The sequence below is a fragment of the Delphinapterus leucas genome, chromosome 9 (assembly GCF_059928025.1).
Source record: "Delphinapterus leucas isolate spDelLeu-1000000601 "Yukka" chromosome 9, BTC_Dleu_Yukka2, whole genome shotgun sequence".
NCBI classification, from domain to species: Eukaryota; Metazoa; Chordata; class Mammalia; order Artiodactyla; family Monodontidae; genus Delphinapterus; species Delphinapterus leucas.
Window position 1 is genome coordinate 22333026 of NC_143137.1, and position 20604 is coordinate 22353629.

General features: G+C 35.9%; 1 protein-coding gene across 3 annotated transcripts in view; it reads right to left on the reverse strand.

The window, feature by feature from the left end:
- KLHDC10 (kelch domain containing 10) overlaps positions 1-20604 on the reverse strand; it is a 54935-nt gene that overhangs the window by 11225 nt on the left and 23106 nt on the right. For 2 of the 3 annotated variants that reach the window (XM_022581182.3, XM_022581192.3), the window contains exon 2: positions 455-676. In XM_022581182.3, the coding sequence (XP_022436890.1) occupies positions 455-676 (222 nt within the window). Of the gene's footprint in view, positions 1-454; positions 677-15546; positions 15634-20604 lie in introns of all 3 variants that reach the window. The other variant, XM_022581171.3, reaches the window with a different exon arrangement.

Below are 20604 nucleotides of genomic sequence, written 5' to 3' on the forward strand. Positions count from 1 at the left end.
TGGCGATAATTCCAGTGTTGGCATCATAGAGATGTTGTGAGGATTAAACAGATACCACATGTGAAGTACTTTGCTCAAGAGCTGCAAACCCCATTTGTTGATCTTCTACTACATTTTGCCTAGCATATATATGATACTTTATGTTGAACCCTCTGAGATATTATTAATTCCATTTTATAGGTAAGGAACTAGAAGCTAAAAATCATCTGTCAAGTAAATGACATACAGCTAAGTTCAAACTCAGGACTATCCAGCTCACAATTGATTCTGAATCACCATGCTATGGTATTGACATAGTATTATCACAGTAAGAGTCTATCCATTAACAGGGTTTAATTATATTACTATTATGATTTAGTATTATTAAACATTATTAACAAGGAAAACATGTGACACTGAGCCAGACCTCTCAGACAGTTCATAAAGTCAAAAGTTCAGAACTGCTGGCACTCACGTGACATAGATGCCAACTCTCGGGGCATGTAGCCATCTGTGCCCATCTGGTGCCATACTCCTGTAGCAAAATGATACCTCCAAAGCTCCCTGAAGAGAGGATAGTCTTCATTATCTGGCCCTCCTGATTCATCATAATCTGGGTTATAACCTCCAAACACATACAGATTGGTATTATCTGCCACACAACGATGTCCGCTTCGTGCTGGTGGAGGTCTGTGGCCTAGGAGAGAAGAGGACAGCTTTCCACAGATGACCCAGCACATTAAAAGCACAAACAAAATTTGGCAACAAACGTTTTATCTTTAAAAGGAAATCAGGGAAAATTTATAATGTGGATGTACTTTTTATTTACTTAGGTTATTTTATACATTCACACATACTACTTAGGATTTTAAGGAGCTAGTCTCCATTTCTATTTCATAGGACTATTTTCAGATTTTGATAACTGTAAAAAGATTTTTCCCAAGGGAGGCAAAATAGCATCATAAACTTGAGAAAATGGCTGGTAACTTGGAGTTTTCAAGAAAAGAAGGACAGATTTTCTATTTTCTTAGAGGAGAAGAAAACACAGGCCAACGAAATTAAACTGAAAATATTAGAGAACTACATAAATATAATCACAAATGTGAATGAGTCATGTATAAATAAAAATACACATACATAAAACCTGTGATTTTTCCACAATATATAATTATACACTTAAAAAGAAAACTGGCTTTCAAAGAGTTATAGCAATGTCTGGAATTTAAATACCACTCCAGACATTATGGTAGTTAACAAAGAATATCCCTGTATTTATCTCAAAGAGCATCTTTCATCCTATTAAGAACTTTACTGAGAAAAGCTATTTCAGGGAATTTCCTGGTGGTCCAGTGGTTAGGACTCGGTGCTTCCAATGCTGGGGCCCCGGGTTCAATCCCTGGTCAGGGAACTAAAGATCCCACAAGCTGCACAGCCAAAAGAAAAGAAAAAAAAAAGCTATTTCTACAATTTGTATTTGTAAGCTTTCTGAAGTTTAAATTATGTCAACTAGTTTACTAAAAGTTACTTCAAGATTATTTTAGAGTAAAAAACCCCGGAATTTTTATTACTTCTATTATCCTTACAATTTTTACACCAGTCTACACAAACCCTTATATAGCTACAGAACCAAAGATGCTTAAATACACACTGGATGGGATAAGCTACTATGGTCATCTGTTATCCTACAGATTTATCTACTTTCATATATTAGGAATAGATACTAGTATAATATTAATATTTATGACAATGCTGGACACCTAATAAACATTTGTTATATAAACATTTATTACCAGCCTAATATAGGCCTCACATATTTATATTTTAAATCAAAATCCCACTTCCTACGGTATGCTTTTAAACAAGAACTGAAAAGAAATTGCACAGAGCTAGAAAAACTAAAAACCAAACGAACAAACCACGAATCACCCAATCACTTAATTCCAACCTGTTGGTCCTGAGAATCTTTGATGGCTCCTTACTGCTCAAGCTTGAAGTCTTCAAACAGCAATTCAGAGCCTTTCCTGATCCTGATCCCTCACACTCCTGCCTGTTTACGTCTGTCTCTCTGCTTAGAAAGCCGAGTCCTTCCCTTAGCTCTTGGCCTGGTCTACCTAGCCTTCAATGCCTGGAAGATCCCTGGTGGCCTAGTGGTTAGGACTCTGGGCTTTAACTGCTGTGGCCTGGGTTCAATCCCTGGTCGGGAAACTGAGATCCTGTAAGCCGCGCAGTGCGGCCAAAAAAAGAAAAAACCTACAGCCCTTACAATTCAGTACCATACCACTCAAATAATAAGACAGACATGGACAATTAATAAGACGATTATACCATAACTATGTAAATACATAATAAATATAATTTTAGGCAAACTATAATCACTTAGGAAATTTACTCACAAGCTGTGATTTACCTCAAGTGAACTCTATTTCTCTTTCTAAAAATCTTGAAACACAGAAAACGTGGTGTGGAAGAAAGAGCAATAACTTCTACAAATATCTAGATTTGAATCCAGGTTCTTTCTAACTGCTTCCTTGAGCAAGTCACTGACCCTCACTGAGTCTCAGCTTCTTCATTTGTATGAATGGATTATTATTCCTGTACTTTACAGATTTATTATACTTGCTATTATGTTAAAATGTTTATTGGTTAATAATATATGTATCTTCCCAGGAGGCTATAAGCTATTTGAGGGAAGAGGAATTATTTGCATTCACCTTTCTATTACCAAACCTAAGGCACACAGAAAACACTGAACAAATTTACAAATTTAACTTTTCTCTACTCATTTAGTTAATATTTATTTTTCTTCTCCAAATAATTCTAAGTTTCTAAAGGGCAAAAATCATGTATACCAATTAGCCTGTATCACCCACAACACCTAAAACAGAGATATATAACAGAAACTAGAAGTTTCACTGATACTAACTTCAGTTCAAAGTTAACAGTAACAGGGATGATCAAAACAGTGTAGAGCTCTCAGTGGACTTTGATATTGTGCTTAAGAGAGATACAATTTTGGGGACAGGGGTTGGATTATGCAATGGTCTTCTCAAAACACAAATGTTTCTAAGAATTAGCAAGACAAATTTTAAGAAAAAAAACAGAGTTGCTATGGTCAACAGACAGGAACTCTAAGAATCTCTATAATGTCATTTGCTTTATTACCTGGAGCCAAAAGATACTTTTTGAAACTGCTTTTGGGCAAATATGAAAAGACATACAGTATATTCCAGGATTTTCTCGAAACGACTGTACAACGGAGAAGACATTCCATTCTAAGTTTACTGCCAACTATTTTTGAGACAAATGTAACTAACATGGATTAAAGGTTGAGGAGTCAATGAAAGATGATTTTATATTTACCCACTCATTCATTCATTCATTAAGCCAAAAATATTACTGGACGCCTCTACATACCAGGTACTGTACTAGTTGCTGAGGATACAATGGTAAGACCATTACTCTTTCTGTCCTCTGCAGCTTACAGTCTAGTTCTGCGCTGTCCAACACAGTGGCCACTAGCCACATATGACTCCTGAGCATCTGAACTAAGGCTGGTTCAAACTGAGCTATGCTTTAAATGTAAAATACCCCCTGGATTTCAAACACTTAGTATCCAAAAATAAATGTAAAGTTACTGATTTTTATAACTGAATATAGGTTGAAATGACATTTTTGATCTCTTGAGTCAAATAAAAATTAAGATTGTCACCTATTTTTTACTTTTTTCATGTGGCTACTAGAAAATTTAAACTTTTGTGGCTCACATAATATGTCTATCAAAAGTGCCTGTCTAGCTCAATTGCTGGCTTCTGTAAATAATGCCATTATCTATGCAAATTAAACTGCTGGGTAAAGAGCATCTGATCAACGTATGATAAATATTAAACATCCTGTCAAGAAGTCTTATAGCTAGGAGTAAAGAGGTAACTATTCTTTCTCTTTAGTCAGTAACTAAAGATTTCTTTGTACATATTTATAGTCCAAGAGTGACTAACATATTAGAAAGCCATATTTTATTTTGAATAAATCCTGGGGATTTATCAGGGTTAATGTCACGGAGACTACACATTAATTTTCATTATAAAGAATATAGCATAGGCTCCTCAACCTTGACCAAAACTTAACTGGGTTTTAGATTCTTAAAGTAGTTCTCTGAATCTTGTCCCAAATTCTCCATGTGCAAACCCCACTTTCCTAAAAAGTACTTGCTACTAATAAAATCAGCCACAGAATTAGGTTACCTGATTGAGGAACTCCAATTAGAAAATGCAGAAGTCAAAAATTAAAACTGAACCTGTGGGCTTCCCTGGTGGTGCAGTGGTTGAGAGTCCACCTGCCGATGCAGGGGACACGGGTTCGTGCCCCAGTCCGGGAAGATCCCACATGCCGCGGAGCGGCTAGGCCCATGAGCCACGGCCGCTGAGCCTGCGCGTCCGGAGCCTGTGCTCCGCAACGGGAGAGGCCACAACAGTGAGAGGCCCGTGTACCGCAAACAAAACAAAACAAAAACTGAACCCGTATGCAGAGGTGAACTCAATACCCAGAAGGGAACATGCAGCTGAGGGAGTATGGACCTGTGGTAACTGAGCCATCTTTTTGCTTCAGTGTGCTCTCATGTGGCAATGATGAGCACACTTGCTCTTTACCCCAGGGAGTAAGCCAGAGTTTACTGTAACCAGGGACATGGGCTTTAGTTTGCAGCCCAAAGGAAGAAAGAAGCTGTCAGAGATAAGGCAATGATGAGGTTGCGCCAATGTTATTACCGTTACAAATAATTTTGTAACAAAGCTTTCTTTATGTAGATTTATATGCAAATGTCTAAAAATTTCTGGAAACAGAATTTCTGGGGTCAAAGGAATATACACTTAAAATTGACACAGATAGGGGACTTCCCCGGTGGCGCAATGGTTAAGAATCTGCCTGCCAATGCAGGGGACAAGGGTTCGATCCCTGGTCCAGGAAGATCCCAAATGCCGTGGAGCAACTAAGCCCGTGCACCACAACGACTAAGCCTGCGCTCTAGGGCCCACGTGCTGCAACTACTGAGCCCGCGCACCTAGAGCTCGTGCTCCACAACAAGAGAAGCCACCGCGATAAGAAACCTGTGCACCACAAGGAAGAGTAGCCCCCGCTCACCGCAACTAGAGAAAGCTCACGCACAGCAATGAAGACCCAACGCAGCCCCCCCAAAAAAAATTCTTACAGATATAATATTGTTATAGAGCCATATTGCTTTCCAAAAAGACTGCAACAGTTTATACCCCCAGCAACAGTGTATGGTAGTGCCTATTCCTTTATGCCCTCTTCAACCTTTTTAGTTTGTGCCAATCTGATGGGTGTCAGGTTACTTTGTATTTCCCTGATTTTTACTAGCTCACATGTTTATTGGCCCATTTGTATTTCTTCTTTGGGGAATTGCCTGATCATATCCCCTGTCCACCTTCCTATCTATTGTGTTGTCTTCTCACAGATTTGTAGAAATTATTTATTTATTCTATTTCTTTCTTCCAGCCTGCTATTGGGCTTTTAATTTTGTTTATGGTACCTTTTACTATATGGAAGTTTTTGTGTAATTGAATCTCTCAATCTTTTCTTTTAAGGCTCCTTTGCAACAACAACAAAAGGCTCATTTGCTTTACATCTCATTTAGCTCTGCATCATTATAAAATTGCTATTCTTATTTATTTCTAACAATTTTTTAGTTTTGATTTTTAATATTCAGAACCTGAATACATTCAGAACATATTTTTGTGTATTTTATGAGGTAGGGCTCTAATATTTCCTGCAAAATGGATAGGCTATTGTCCCTAAACCCCTTATGGAAAGTCATCCCTTCTACACTGAACTGAAATGCCATCTTTATCGTGTACTAAATTGACATGTTCTAGAGTAGAATTAATAAAATCCCAATATCCAGGTCTAATCACCTTGGACACAAAATCTATTGCTCTTTAAGAATGCACACAATCAAGACACATCACACAATCTTAAATGCAAAAGCTTGCAAATAAAGTAGCATATAACATTTTTGCTTAATAAGCCTATCACAAGATGTAGCCACCTCTAGATGTGCTATCAAACATTTGTGATAAGGCCACTGTAAAAAAAAATTAAAACCTTTATTGCTAAAAGTATTAACTAGTTATATATATCATACAGCCTAAATGATAAATTCAGTTTAACTTAACTGGTCCCTTCTTTCCAAATATAAAGTCCAGCATTACCTCTACCTGAGAAGACAGGTCTTTTATTGTACACCTGGAAGCCTGGACAGGAAAGCCGGGGAAGACTGGGCCAGCTGGTTCCTATCCCTGACTGGTACGTAGACCGTTTTACTACTCCCAGAGTCCAAGCTGCTTAGGCAAAGGCCATCCACCCACAGCAGCACACAATATTCTTGGTTATGTAAGCATCTCCTACCACAGAGACTCCATACACTGTATGAGATTCATATATAAAGATCTGGCTTCTTAAGGCAGAGTAATCTTAAGTCTAAGTTGGCAGCAGTAAAAGAAACTTGCTTTGACAGACTTTGGTGTTACCATGAGTTAGTTTCAAGCGCTGAGCAAAGCATACTGGAGACAGCTGTCACTACATATCAGCCTGGGCTTCTGGGCTCTGTTCAGTCCCACTGTTTATTTATTGATTCCTGTACCATTACCACACCGTTTTAATTACGAAAGCTCTGAAGTATCTATCAACATCTAGTAGGACAAATTCCCCTTTGTTACTCTTTTACAAAAACTTCTTAGCTATTTTCCCCCATTTACTCTTGCATTAGGTTTTAGAATCAGTTTGTTAAAATCTGTAAGAGGCCCCTTGGACAGACACCATCTTATCCAGGTGATCAAAGTTAACATCACCAGTAAAGGGACAAATCAACATCATGTGCAGTGAAATGAACACAGCATTACTTCCGACTAAGTCCCTACTGTTCAAAAATATTAAGGCTAAAGATACATGAGAACTGAATGCAACACATGATTCTGGGACTTTATTTTACTATAAAGGACATTATTGGAATAATTGGCAAAATCTGAAATGAGGTCTGTAAATCTGATGATAATGTTAATTTAATCCATTATTTATAGTGTTAATAGTGTTAATTTCCCAATTTTGGTACTTGCTCTGCAGTTACATAAGAGAATATCTGTTTTCCAGGAACAAACACCAAAATATTTAGGGGTAAAGGAGCATAGTGTCTGCAGCTTAATCTCAAGTGGTTCAAACAGAAAAACAATATGTATATGCATATGTATTACAGATAGCGAGGGGAGAAAGGGAAGAGGAGAGGAGAGAGAGAGGGAGCAGGATAAAGTAAATGTGATCAAATGTTAACATCTGGGGGACCTGGGTGAATACAGGACCATTTTTTTACCATTCTTGTAACTTCTCTGTAAGTCTGAAATTATGTCAGACTAAAATTTAAAACTAAATTTTAAGCAAGTCCCTTGAGGATTTTACTTGAGATGACCCATGAAGAAATATAGTCTCTAGCCATTTATCCTCATCTTTTTGATATCATCAGTATAGTTTCATTGTTTTCTTCTTGTTTTTTATTCCTAAATACCTCATAATTTTCTATATAATTGTGAATAGATATCTTTTATTTTTTAATTTCTTGTTGTTAATATACAGGAAAGTAATTTATCTTTGCAAGTTTAAATTTTATCCAGCCAATTTTCTAAACTCTAATATTAGTTATCATTAGTTAATTATCTTGAATTTTACATCAGACAATCATATCATCCTGTTATTAAAGACAACTTTCAGCTCTTTCTTTCCAATATATGTACCTTTTAATTTTTTCTTCATTGTATTGGCTGAAACCTCCAGAACAAGGTTGAATAGTGGAGATGATAATGGGCATTTTTGTCTTGTTTTTTACATTTTTAATGATGATACTGGTAATGTTTCACTATTATATATGATATTTGCTATTGGTTTCTTGTAGATAGTCTATCAGTAAAATAAAATTTCTTTCATTCCTGGATGCAAATTTTTTTCTTAACCAGGAATGGTTTAAACTAAAGTCTTTATTAAAATGTATGTATAGAAAAGTACATATATCATGAGTATAGCTTGATGCATTTTAATAAAATGAACACACTGAGTATCAAATTTTATTAAATGCTTTTGATAACGGAAAAATCAAACTGTTTCTTTTAACCTTTTAAAGTACTAAATACATTCCACAGATAGACCCAATTTGATCTTAATTTCTATTTTTATTTAGATTTATCCCTGCCATCATATATATATATATTTTTTAACCATTCTTTCTTATGATTTCATTTTCCCACTTTTCTAGTTTTACTGAAATAATCAAGCTTTCTTTTTTCCTTTCCTTTTTCCCTAGGGAGATCTACATAGTATTACCCCTAATATTTTTAAAAAACCCATAAATTGGTATTTCTCTAACAACAGAGTAAACCACGTCTGGAAAGAACTTTGGCTATTAACAGTGGTTGCTTCTGGAAAGGGGAATAAGGTGAGGAGTAAAGATGCAAAATGGGACCTTGCTTTTTTAATTTAACCTCTTTCATTGTGAAATACAACACATGTATAGGAACATAATTATAAACGTATAGTTTAACAAATTATCAGTAAAGTAACATGTCGTCATCATCCAGGTCAAAAAATAAAATACTGCCAGCACACAGATGCCCTCTTACCTGCCCCTTTTGATCACAACCCTCTCCATCCCACCTCCTTCACTTCCAGAGGAAACCTATTTCCTCATTTTTATGGCAATCATAAAACCTGCTTTCTTTTAATAGCTTTATTATACCTAAGTATGCATCCCTAAACAATATTGTTTATTTGGGCCTAGTTTTGAAGTGTGTTTGTATAGAATGATATAGTATGTTTCCTTTATGGGATCTTTCATTCAAAATCATGTTTCTGAGATTCATCCACATTGCTGGGGTTAGAGGTAGTCTGTTCATTTCCATTGCCAAATAGTATTTCTTTGTATGAATATATACCACAATTTATCCAGTCTATGTTGCGTGAATGGACATTTGGGTTGTTCAAATCGGTGGCTCTTAATGCTGCTATAAACATTTTTGTACATGTTTTCAGGTGTACAGGGGCCCATATTTGTTGGCTATAAATGTAGAAATGGAATTTCTGAGTCATAATGTATGGAAATCTTTACCTTTGCCAGATAAAGGCCAAACTGGTTACAAAATATTTAGTATTAGTATCATCATTCTTTTTAATTTAGCAATTCCTGTGAGTTTGTAGACCTAGCTCACTGTGGTTTTAACATGCATCTATCCCATTACTAGTGAGGTTGAGCACATTCTCATGTTTGTTGGCCAACTGGATTGATCCTTTTGGGAAGTGGCTGCTCAAGCCTTTTATACATTCTTGTACTGAGATGTCTTTTTCTTATTGATTTATACAAATTTGTTATATATGCTTGAGATAAGGACATTCATTTTTCACCCTATATATTTCCATATTATTTGAATTTTAATAAGCATATATTACACCTAGAAATTCTAAAATGAAAAATTATAAGATCTTTAGCAGAGTTTTACTTTCTTCCTATCCCCAGTTTGTTTAAATCATCTGAAATGTTAGTTACAGAATGTTATATATATACATACACATACATACACATATACTAGATTTACATTATTCTTCTATATATTTAGAAAACTTTTCTTATCAATTATACCAGGCTTCACAGTCCCTGTATTTAGACACAACTCTAAGTTTTTCTGCTTTTTTTATACACTACTGCTTCTTATGCCCAAACCTTCCTCTTTCTTGGATTTGTTTTTCATTTTACTGGGAACACCACTTCAAGTAATTTTCTCAAAAAGGGTGTGTTCATAAACTTTCAGAGTTCTTATTTATTTTGACCTCCATTTAAACATTTAAATATTAGTGAGGCTGGGTACAGTTCTGTGTTCAAAATAATTTTCCCTCAGAACACTGAAGGCACTTATCTTCTAGCAAACTATGTTGCAGGTGAGAAATCTCAGTCTTGAGTCTTTCTATGTAGCCTGTTTTCTAACTCTGGAATCATAAGTAGTTCAGTAATGTACAGATAGATGCTTTTTGCTTTTACATTTTTCTAGCTTGTTCCTTGGTGGGCCCTTTATACTTGAAAACTCGAGAGTCTTTCTTCAGCATAGGGAAATATTCTTTATTTCTTTATTTCCTCTCTTCCACTGTCTTTCCTTATGTAACACTATAAAATGGATACTGGATCACTTAGATCTACCCTCAAAGTATAATTTTCCTCATGTACTTTCTCTTTTTGTCCTCTTGCTTTATGGTCTGTAAATTTCCTCTACTTTACTTTTGTAAAAATTGGTCTTAAGCCTGTGTATTATTTAATCCTCCAACTGCATCTTTATTTCAGCAAGTTTCAATATGGAACTAATTCCTTAACCATTCCTTTTTTTTGCATGGCAGTTGTCTTTTTATTTGTGGACCCAATTCTCTCTTGACTCTGGGGAAACCTGCTGTGATCAGAACAAGTTTAGTTTCCCTAAAATGTCTGGTAAGCCTTGATCACTGATTCATATTAATAAGTGAAGGACTACATTGATTAGTATTCTAAGAGATAATGAATTTCCTCCACGGTTGTATTACTCTGTCTCCAAACCTCCAAATGGGAGATGTGTTTGATTATGGGTGTCTTCAGGTAAGTGGTACACTCACAGACAGGTTTCTCTTTAGAAGTGGAGAAAAAGCAGTTTTTCTAAAATAAGGAAGGCTGCATTTTGCTAGTATGGTCATTTAATGTACATCAGTCCTTGGTGGAGTTTGCTTTCTTCTCCTCCCCCTATTCCACCCTCCTCATCCAATCTATTGTGGAGGTCCATTACCTAAAGCTCTGCTTTGTGCGCACACTTTCCAATCCCAGTCCATGAAAGCACTGCCTGTTCAACCCTCCCCTAAACAAATCCCCTACTTTGCTTGAAGAACTGTTCTTAGAGCTTTATCTTAGAACTAATGCCATTGCCAGGGAGGGAGGGAGAGAAGTAGGAGAAATAACAGTTCTGAAGGCAGTCCCTTAATCACCTGCCCTGATGTGCCATCTTACCCCTACCTGCTCCCTCCTCCTACACTTGCTGATTCTAGGCTTGAGTTTCAGGAAAGGAGCTCTTTAGGAAATTATCTGATTTCCAGCGTGCAGCAGGAGTACCTATTTGGGGTTGCATTTTATTCTGTTCTGGTTCTCAATCACTAGAATTCCAACTGCTTTCTGTCACCCTGAAATTCCTCAAATTTGCTGGTATTTTATAACAATAGCAAGAATGACAGCAGCTAACATTAAGTCAACGTTGGCTACACAGACTGTCAGTATAAATATTTGTTATCCTGGTCTTTAGCTAGTTGACAAGCTAGAGTTAAGGGAATTAATTTGGCTTGTTAGGCTGACTTTGTTTCTGATAAATAAAAGTTTTCAATTATGGAAAAAAAAAACATCGGCTAAACGTAAAAACTCTTCTAAGTGCTTTGCACATATTACCTCTCTTGATACTCACAACAAACTTAGGAGGTTGATACTATTATCATCATCCTAATTTTACAGATGAGGAAACTGAGGCAAAAAAAAAAAAAAAGAATAAGCAACTTGTCTAAAGTCACACAGTTGGTAAATGGCAGAGCCTGGATTCAGACATAGGTAATCTGGCTTCAAAGCCTCCCTTTTCTGTTTTTCAATATAGTTATGATTCATTCTTTTTTGTAGGTCTGCTTTGTCATTTTCAGTTATAAGTGAGAAGTATGGGAGGGTAAATGGGTGTAATCGGTCTATCATTTTGTAATGAAAACACACTGTTTTCACTACACTGATACTGTTTTCACACCACTTATAATGGGTAGCAACATCTTTTAGAGAATATGCAGGATCTAGTGAAGGAATCTAGCGACAGAAAATGAGCCCTATGAAACTGTTTAATCAGAATCAAAAGAGATAATGTGTAGTAGGAGTCCCAGAACGAGAGGCTTGAAAAAGTGGCAATTTCAAAAGTATAGATAAGTTGTTTTAAAAATCTAAGGAAACACTAAGTAGCATTTTCGTATTCTCAGCAACTTATTAGTTTACTGTCACCACCACCAGAGAGAAGTTGAGAATGTACTAAAATTTTAGTCCCATCCTATTCCCTGACAGCAGCCTTACAAATAATTCAGTTCAACTCAAATACATATGATATACCTACTACATGCACTGAGCTACAAACTGGAGATAAAGAAATGAAAGGCACTCTCCCACTGTCCCTGCCCTTACAGAGCGTACAGTCTATGGCAGGCAGGAACAAGTAAACAAATGACTATAATTCAGTGTGGTAAGTGTTATGATACAGGCAGATACACAGAGGGTGCAATCAAAACAAAGAGACAAGCCTTCCAAGGAGGTTTCTCTAGAAATAACTCATAGACTGAGTGTTCAAGGATATGCTATTATTGGCTTAGGGAGATTAAACTGAATTTATCATCTTTTCCCTCAATCTACTCTTCCATCCATCTATATAATACCTGGTAAAGAGAAAATGGTCCACACAGAAAGCTGGAAGCTTTCTTGACTTTTCCCTCCTCCTCTTGAATTGGTCATCAAGTCTCATCTAATTCCACTTCCTTATATTTCAAATCAATTACCTACTCTCTATTCCTACTAAATATAACTACCTTAGTTGCAGCCTCTTATCATTTCTCACCTTGATAACTCTAATAACCCTAACTGGTCTTCCAATTAAATCTCTTCATTAATTAAATAAACTGATCCTGAAAACTCCCCTTGGGTTGTGCTCCACTTGATATGGGCCCTCTCCAGCTTCTTCTTTCCACACTCTTTCCCACTCTGCCAAACTTCCTACAGTTCTCTGAAAGACCGTGCTCCGTTTTGCCTAACTGCCTTTATTTAAGCTGTTTGGTCCTTGTTTTGGTCCTTGTTTGAGATGTTCCAGCCTTCCCCTGTTAACACATACTCAGACTACTCAATACATCTCTTCTGAAAAGTCATCCTGATGGCTACTTATCTTCCCCTGTCCTTCCCACATGCTGAGTCAGATACCTCTTCTGTGTGCTCCCATACCACACTAACTCATCAGGACACTTATCACAAAGAATTACACTCAAATTATTCTGTAATTGTTTCTTTACTTGATTCTCTATAATCTAGATGATTGAACTAGCACAAAGCCTGTTACACAGGAGGCAATCAAAAAATACTGAAAGAATGAAAGCATGAACAAACGAACGAACGAGGTTAGTTAAGTCTGTGAAATCTGATGAGATAACCAAAGGAGATAATGGAGAGGACAGAACGTTGGAGCAATGCCCATCTCTAGTGAGTAGGAAGAAAGAAGCCAGTAAAGGAAACAGAATAAACAATCAAAGAGGCAGGAAGAAAACATCTCAGATTGTACAGCAAAGTATAACCCAAAAGAAGAGAAAACGTTAAGAAGGTACAGGTGGTCAACAGATCAAACACTACAAACAGGTCAAAGAAGGTGAGGACTAAGACAAGGCCACTGATTTAGAAGTGGTCACCGGTGATCTTGCTGTTGCTAATGCTGAGGTTACTCCCGCCTCACTCTTCTCAGCACTGTCAGAGACCATCTTCCTCAGAAATTTTTTGAGGCAATTTAGGGCTTACGAAAATAACCAAAGATATGAAACTTACCTGTGCTAATCTCTTTTTTCCATGATTAAAATATTGAAAAACAGAGAATATAAAGAAAACAAAATCCCACCATCCAGATATAATGTTATTTCACTATTTCCTTTGTTTTTTATGTTTATATTTGTACAAAACTGATATTATATTGAATTTTACATCCTAATTAAACAATTTCTTAATTATACTTAAATTTAGTCAGCCCCCAAGTCAGCCTTCTCATTGTAAATCAAAAAATTAGTATTCTAATTTTTAAATAGAAAAAAGAAAAATTTTACAAATTAGATGTACTGCTTGGCTACGTGTGCACAATGGTTTTTTTTGTCACATAACACTAAAATTACCTATTAGTTTCTATCAATAAAATTATTTATGCTAAAAGGTAGCATAGCAGGAATTCCCTGGTGGTCCAGTGGTTAGTACTTGGTCTCTTCACTTCCATGGCCCGGGTTCAATCCCTGGTCAGGGAACTAAGATCCCATAAGCCACACGGCACGGCCAAATGATAAAATAAAATAAAATAAAAGGTAGCATAGCACCCTAAGTATGTTATCTTGACCCATTTAGGCTAGATTTTTTTTTTCATGATCTGGACCTTGGCCACTAAAAATAGGTTAGGCACTAGATATAGAAACATCTTTAGCTGCTGCAGGTCTTTTTTCTAGTCTTTTTGTTTTTTTAAAAATAATCTCTTCAGTCAAAATTAGACACACTGGGGGCCTTCCCTGGTGGCGCAGTGGTTGAGAGTCCGCCTGCCGATGCAGGGGACATGGGTTCGTGCCCCGGTCCGGGAGGATCCCACATTCCGTGGAGCGGCTGGGCCTGTGAGCCATGGCCCCTGAGCCTGCGCATCCGGAGCCTGTGCTCCGCAGCGGGAGAGGCCACAACAGTGAGAGGCCCGCGTACCGCAAAAAAAAAAAAAAAAAAAAAAAATTAGATACACTGGCTTATAAATAATAAGGTCTAAACTATAACATTAAAAACGCTTGTCTGACAATTTATTATATCTAGAAAAACAGTATGAACCAGAGTTTTCAACCCTCTTCTGAGATTTTCTTTTTTCAGTAGGGAGTATGTTTTACTAGAAGTAGTAAAAAATAGAAAGAATGAAACATTTCTAAAAGTAAGAATTACTAGGTCAAAGGATGTGAACGTTTTCAAGGCTTTTGATACATATTGCCAAATTAAATCCAGAAAGGCTGTGTCAAATTTACACTTCCTTCAATATATGAGCTTCATTTCCCCATACCCTTGCAACACTGAGTATTCTTATTTTTAGTCTTTGCCAATCTAATAGGTAAAAAGATAACCTTATTATTTTAATTATGTTTATAACAATAGTGAAAATAAACATTTGTTCATATTTATTGAGCTTTCTTTTTTACAAATTGATTATTCATGTTCTTTTACCTATTTTTCTAGTGGGTATTTGCTTTTAAACTATTGATTTATAAGAGCTCTTTATATATTCATGATATTAACCATTTGTTACACATACTTCCCCCTTTTATCTTTTTATTTATGGTTTCTGACATAAGAGGTTTTTAGTTTTATAGTCAGATAAATTTTATTTCTTTCTTAAAATCATATTTAGAAAATGATTTCCCATACCCCATATTTTATAAATTATTCAAAGTTCTTTTTAATATGTTTACAGTGGAATAATACTGACATCAATGAGATGATTTATTTCTATGACCTAATACACATTAAGTGATTCTAACTTCCTAAAACTTATAATTACAATTCCAACAGTGGTCACTATGAAACACAGGTTTAAAATTAAATTCTAGATTTTCTTTCATCCAATTTTAGCTGTTTAGACAATTTTTTAAAACCAGAGTTTTGAGTTTAGAAAATTCATTCAAAGTTCCCTTTAACCCATACGAAGCACAGATCTCTTGCTAGTTATCACCCACCTCTCAAAAACCTGTTAGGGATCCTTATGATGGGACAGGACTGAATGAAGCGCCTCCTAACTGGGTCCCATCGTATTTTCTTCTTACCTGTTACCACAATTATCAGCAATAAGTCAGACACATACAACACATGGCAAATAATACATAGTAACTGTAGTTATAAAGACAGAAAAACAGGAAACAAAACAATACTTGAATACAGAAAGAAGTGATGTAAAGTAGCATTTAACCCTGTTGCGGAAGTCAAAACAAAATTTAATTAATACATAAGCAGTGATGAAGGTTTTCAACTCATCCCCAAAAGAATAAGAACAATTATGTGCACCATTTTTCAGAATTCTGGTTCAACAGACATGCATTCAATAATCACCAATGCCATCTTGTGGCAAAAATTCACCAGGAGCTTTATAAACAGATTAGAAACGATGACATTTTTACAAGTCAGTGAATGTTAAAAAGGGAGCTCTGACTAAAATTAATTTGGCATAACGTAGGCTCCTGTTCTCTTCCAGGTTTGGTATTCTTTTATCAGTTATATGGTTAAGAGGATAAAACAATGGGCACCATTCTTTAAATATGAAATAAGCTGATCTTGCTATAATTAAAATTGTGTGGTAGCAACCAAATAAAACAAACATTTAATATCGTGACACTTCCACTGTGGGGGGAGAAAAAAAAGGAAATTCCTCTGCCTTCACAGGAAGCAAATTAACTGCACATTAACCCCAATTAAAACTTGTTTTCTTATAACATGGAAGAAAAATGCAAAGCATAGAAGTGCTAAATGGGATAATTTTGTCTCTTCCCAAAGGTTTGATAGCTCCCAAAAACAGCTCTTACAAGCAATAAAAACAATTAACACTGGTATAGAATTTAAAGTTTAAAACAGCTTCTACCAGTGTTATCTCATTTGATCCTCACAACAACCCTGTATGGATTCAACAGTCATTTCATTAAGCACCTGCTATGCCTTGAGCCCTAGGCTAGGCTCCACGTAGCCAAAGGAGGATATGACTCCTAGCCTCAAGAACTCATGTGAGGAAGGCAGATGCCTAAACTAATAATTACATTACAGTGAAGTAATTGCTATAACAGGGACTATAAAAACACTTTGAGGAAGATATTATCATCTTAATTTTACAAGTAAGGAAGCTAAAAAAAAAATTAAGTGACTTAATGCCAAAGCCAGGAGTCAAGCCTGGGCAGTTTGACTCTAACACCTGCCTTCTTTCTACTATACCACACTTAACCTGTCTCAAATTCCTTGGAAAGCATATAGTTTTTGGTTTTGGCAATTGGAAATATCTGAGATGTTCATCAGCAAGGTCTGGTCTGTTTACTAGAGCACTTGTACATAGAGATACATAAATTCAGTGTAATGAAATAGCATTACCCGCACATGTATACTTAATATTGTGGTGGAGACAGACTCGTGAGCAAGGGAAAGAATTATTTTGCAAAAGAGTTGCAAACGGGTTTATCTATTAATTCTCCAAGTCTTTTAAATCAGTAGTTCCCAAATGCTGGTCTACAGACCACTGGTGGGCTAAGGTGAAGATTCACCAGTCCAACACAAAATGAGAAAAATATGGACAAGGCAATGAGTTTTTAAAAATGCTAAAATGTTCCATTTAAAAGTCTGTCCTTTTTTCAGAAATTAGAAACTTTTTATTAAATATTCTTTTATTTTAAGAGATGAAGATGATAGAAAATGGTACTTGATTTTGTTTTTTAATATTCTTTCTCAGAAAAATAAAAAACTTGCAAGCCTATATGTATCCCCAAAATATACATATATTTAAATTTATAGGTTTATGACATCCAAAGACTGGAGAAGCACAGCTTTAAATCAATACAGTATTTGTTGATCACTCATAAGTCCAACATTGTCAACCACACTATCAAAGGATACATAAGATGTATAAGAAAATTCCCTTGCCCTCAAGAAGTTTATATTCTAATTAGGGAGACAAGACAAACACATAAAACAGTTAGATAGCAATACAAGACAGAATATAACAAGTGATTAGCTTAAAATTTGACATTTTTATGTATCAAAAGCATTAAAATGTACATACCCTTTGACCCAGCTATTCCACTTCTAGGAATTTATTCCTAAAGAAATAATCATAGATGCATGGAAAGATGTATGGACAAAGATACACACTACGATATTATTTATAATGGTAAAAAATTAGAAACACTTTCAGTGTCCAATGATAGGGAGATGGTTAAGTATGCTAAATAAACATATTTAAATATATTCATATTCTATGCACCACTAAAAAAAGTACATACAAGAATATTTACTAACATGAGAAAACATTCACAATATATTGCAAATGAAAGGTGCAAGGTACAAAATAGTAGCAGTGCATGATACCATATCAACAAAGAAAAAAGTATATATTCATGAAAAATACAGGCAGGATATACATCAAATTTTAATTGTGGTTATCTTTGGGCAGTTATTATGAGTGATTTTGGTTTTTTCTCCTTAGTGCTGGTGTTTATTTTCCAAGCTTTCTCATTGAGTAGGCATTACTTTTGGACTGGAAAAAAAAACAATACCATATTACTTTAATTTTTTTTGAAGCTATGATAAGAAAATACTATAAAGAAACATACCAAAGTATTAACAGTGGTTATGATTCAGGTTGAGGATTATCACCCCTTTTATATTATCCAAAAATTCTAAGACATATTGTTTTATAATGGAAAAATATAAAACAAATTTAGATAACAGTGAGGGAGTAATAATGAAAATTATTGAACCAAAGTTGTAATCAAAAATCCTTTTTGATGTTTTCTCAGAGCTCTGTCAGACATCTTTGGCCTGCTTTTCTCTCAGCAACCAACATAAGTCTGTCACAGGCATAGGCTAATGTTGACTCTACAGAGGTTATTCACCCAAAGTAGGCACTAAGTTCAGAATCCATATTTTCTTCCTTCAGCCAAAGAGCACAAAACAAGAGAAACCAGCAACATAGCATACATATGCCTCTCCAATTTCATGTAAATATATTCCTGAAAAATATATTTGTTCTTGAAGCTTTAATTTTTATATATTTGAATGCCAATGTTCATTTGTGATTGCTTATACTCTTCAAAACAAAAACCATAATTTTTTCAATCATTTCATCAATATTTTATTTTTTGCTAGCTTTTCAATTTTTCCTTTTTATTTATTTCACTATAAATATGACATAGTCATTGACAGTCAAGATGGTAGGCTGAGCACACTGCAAGCAAGCTCCCCTCTCCCCAAAGCCCCACAAGTAACACAAAAGCCGTTTAAAAAAAAAAACACCTAAGGCTTCCCTGGTGGCGCAGTGGTTGAGAGTCCGCCTGCCGATGCAGGGGACGCGGGTTCGTGCCCCGGTTCAGGAAGATCCTACATGCCGCGGAGCGGCTGGTCCCGTGAGCCATGGCCGCTGAGCCTGCACGTCCAGAGCCTGTGCTCCGCAACGGGACAGGCCACAACAATGAGAGGCCCACGTACCGCAAAAAAAAACACCCCCAAAAAACCCCAAAAAAACTATAATCAAAAGAAAGCAAGAAATGGTCTTAGTCAATCACTGAAAGATGTAAGGCTGACAGAATCAGCTTAAAGAAGGAAACCACAGTGCTATACACCCAGAGTAGAGGGCTACTGCAAGTGATCTGAACAGCCCTCAGAGTAAACTAAGCCCAGAGGTGGAAGACAGCAGAAAGAACTGAAATAATTTATGGAATTTACAGCATAACTGGTTAGGGGGTAGCATGGAAGTTACAAAGCAGGTCAACCTCTCCCACCATTTACCATTTTGGTTCAAGCATTATAGAACAGAGGTACATAATTTGCTCCTAGATGGGAACAGTGGCATCAAACAAGAAAGGTGTCACTCCCCAGCTAGGAACAATGAGTATAAACCCTTGGATCAGAAAGACAGGACAGAGCCCTGGGTGGATATTAAATCCCAGGAAAAAGAGGGGACAGACACTAAAGAAGTCTGGCAATTGGTACGCTCTATCTCATTGCACATTCCATCTCTACCCACAGTCAGTGGAGACCTGCTGCAATAAACATATGTAACATTCACAGGAAGGCTAACAAGGGCTCTCAAATAAAGGTGAATGAGCACAAAACCAAGACTCAAACATGAAAAAGTTATTAATGTGACAAGCAGAACTCGTACCCAAAGAAAGACAGTTGACAAATTAAATAGAATAAAACCTTAGATTAGGTACAATTACTGTCCTGAGATATGCAAGATGATAATACATTTATTTTAAAAGAAATAAACTGGAACTCTTAGAAGTTAAATTTTGATCATTTAAATAAAAAAACTAATTAAGGACTGAAAAAAATAAAGAACAAATTAAATTAGTAATCTAAAAAATGGAGCCAAGAAATGCATCAGAATATGGTATAGAAGGAAAAAGAGGTGGGAAGCATTTTAAGAAGTTAAGATATAAAAGGGGATTAAGCAACTACTATCAAAACGCCACCTGCCTTTTTTGTAGAAACGGACAAGCTAATCTGAAACTTCATACAGAAACACAAGGAAACCAGAAAACCAAAACAATCTTGAAAAAGAACTAAATTGGAAGACTCACATTTCCTGGTGTCAAAACTTACTAAAAAGATATAGTATTCAAAACTGTAGTCCTGGCATAAGGATAGACATGTATATTAATGGGACAGAAATTGAAGGGTCTACAAGTAAACCCATGTATCTATGGTCAATTGATTTTTTTTTAACATCTTTATTGGAGTATAATTGCTTTACAATGGTGTGTTAGCTTCTGCTTTATAACAAAGTGAATCAGCTATACATATACATATACCCCATAGAATAGACTTATGGTCAATTGATTTTTGACAAGGGTGACAAGATTACTCAACGGGGAAAGCATAGTCTTTTCAACAGATGGCCCTGGGACAACTAGATATACTTTAAAACCTAGAATTCTGTATCTACTCAAACTCTCAGTCAATTGTGGGAGTGAAATTAAGACTTTTTTTTTTTTGGCTCTGCTACATGGCTTGCAGGATCTTAGTTCCCCGACCAGGGA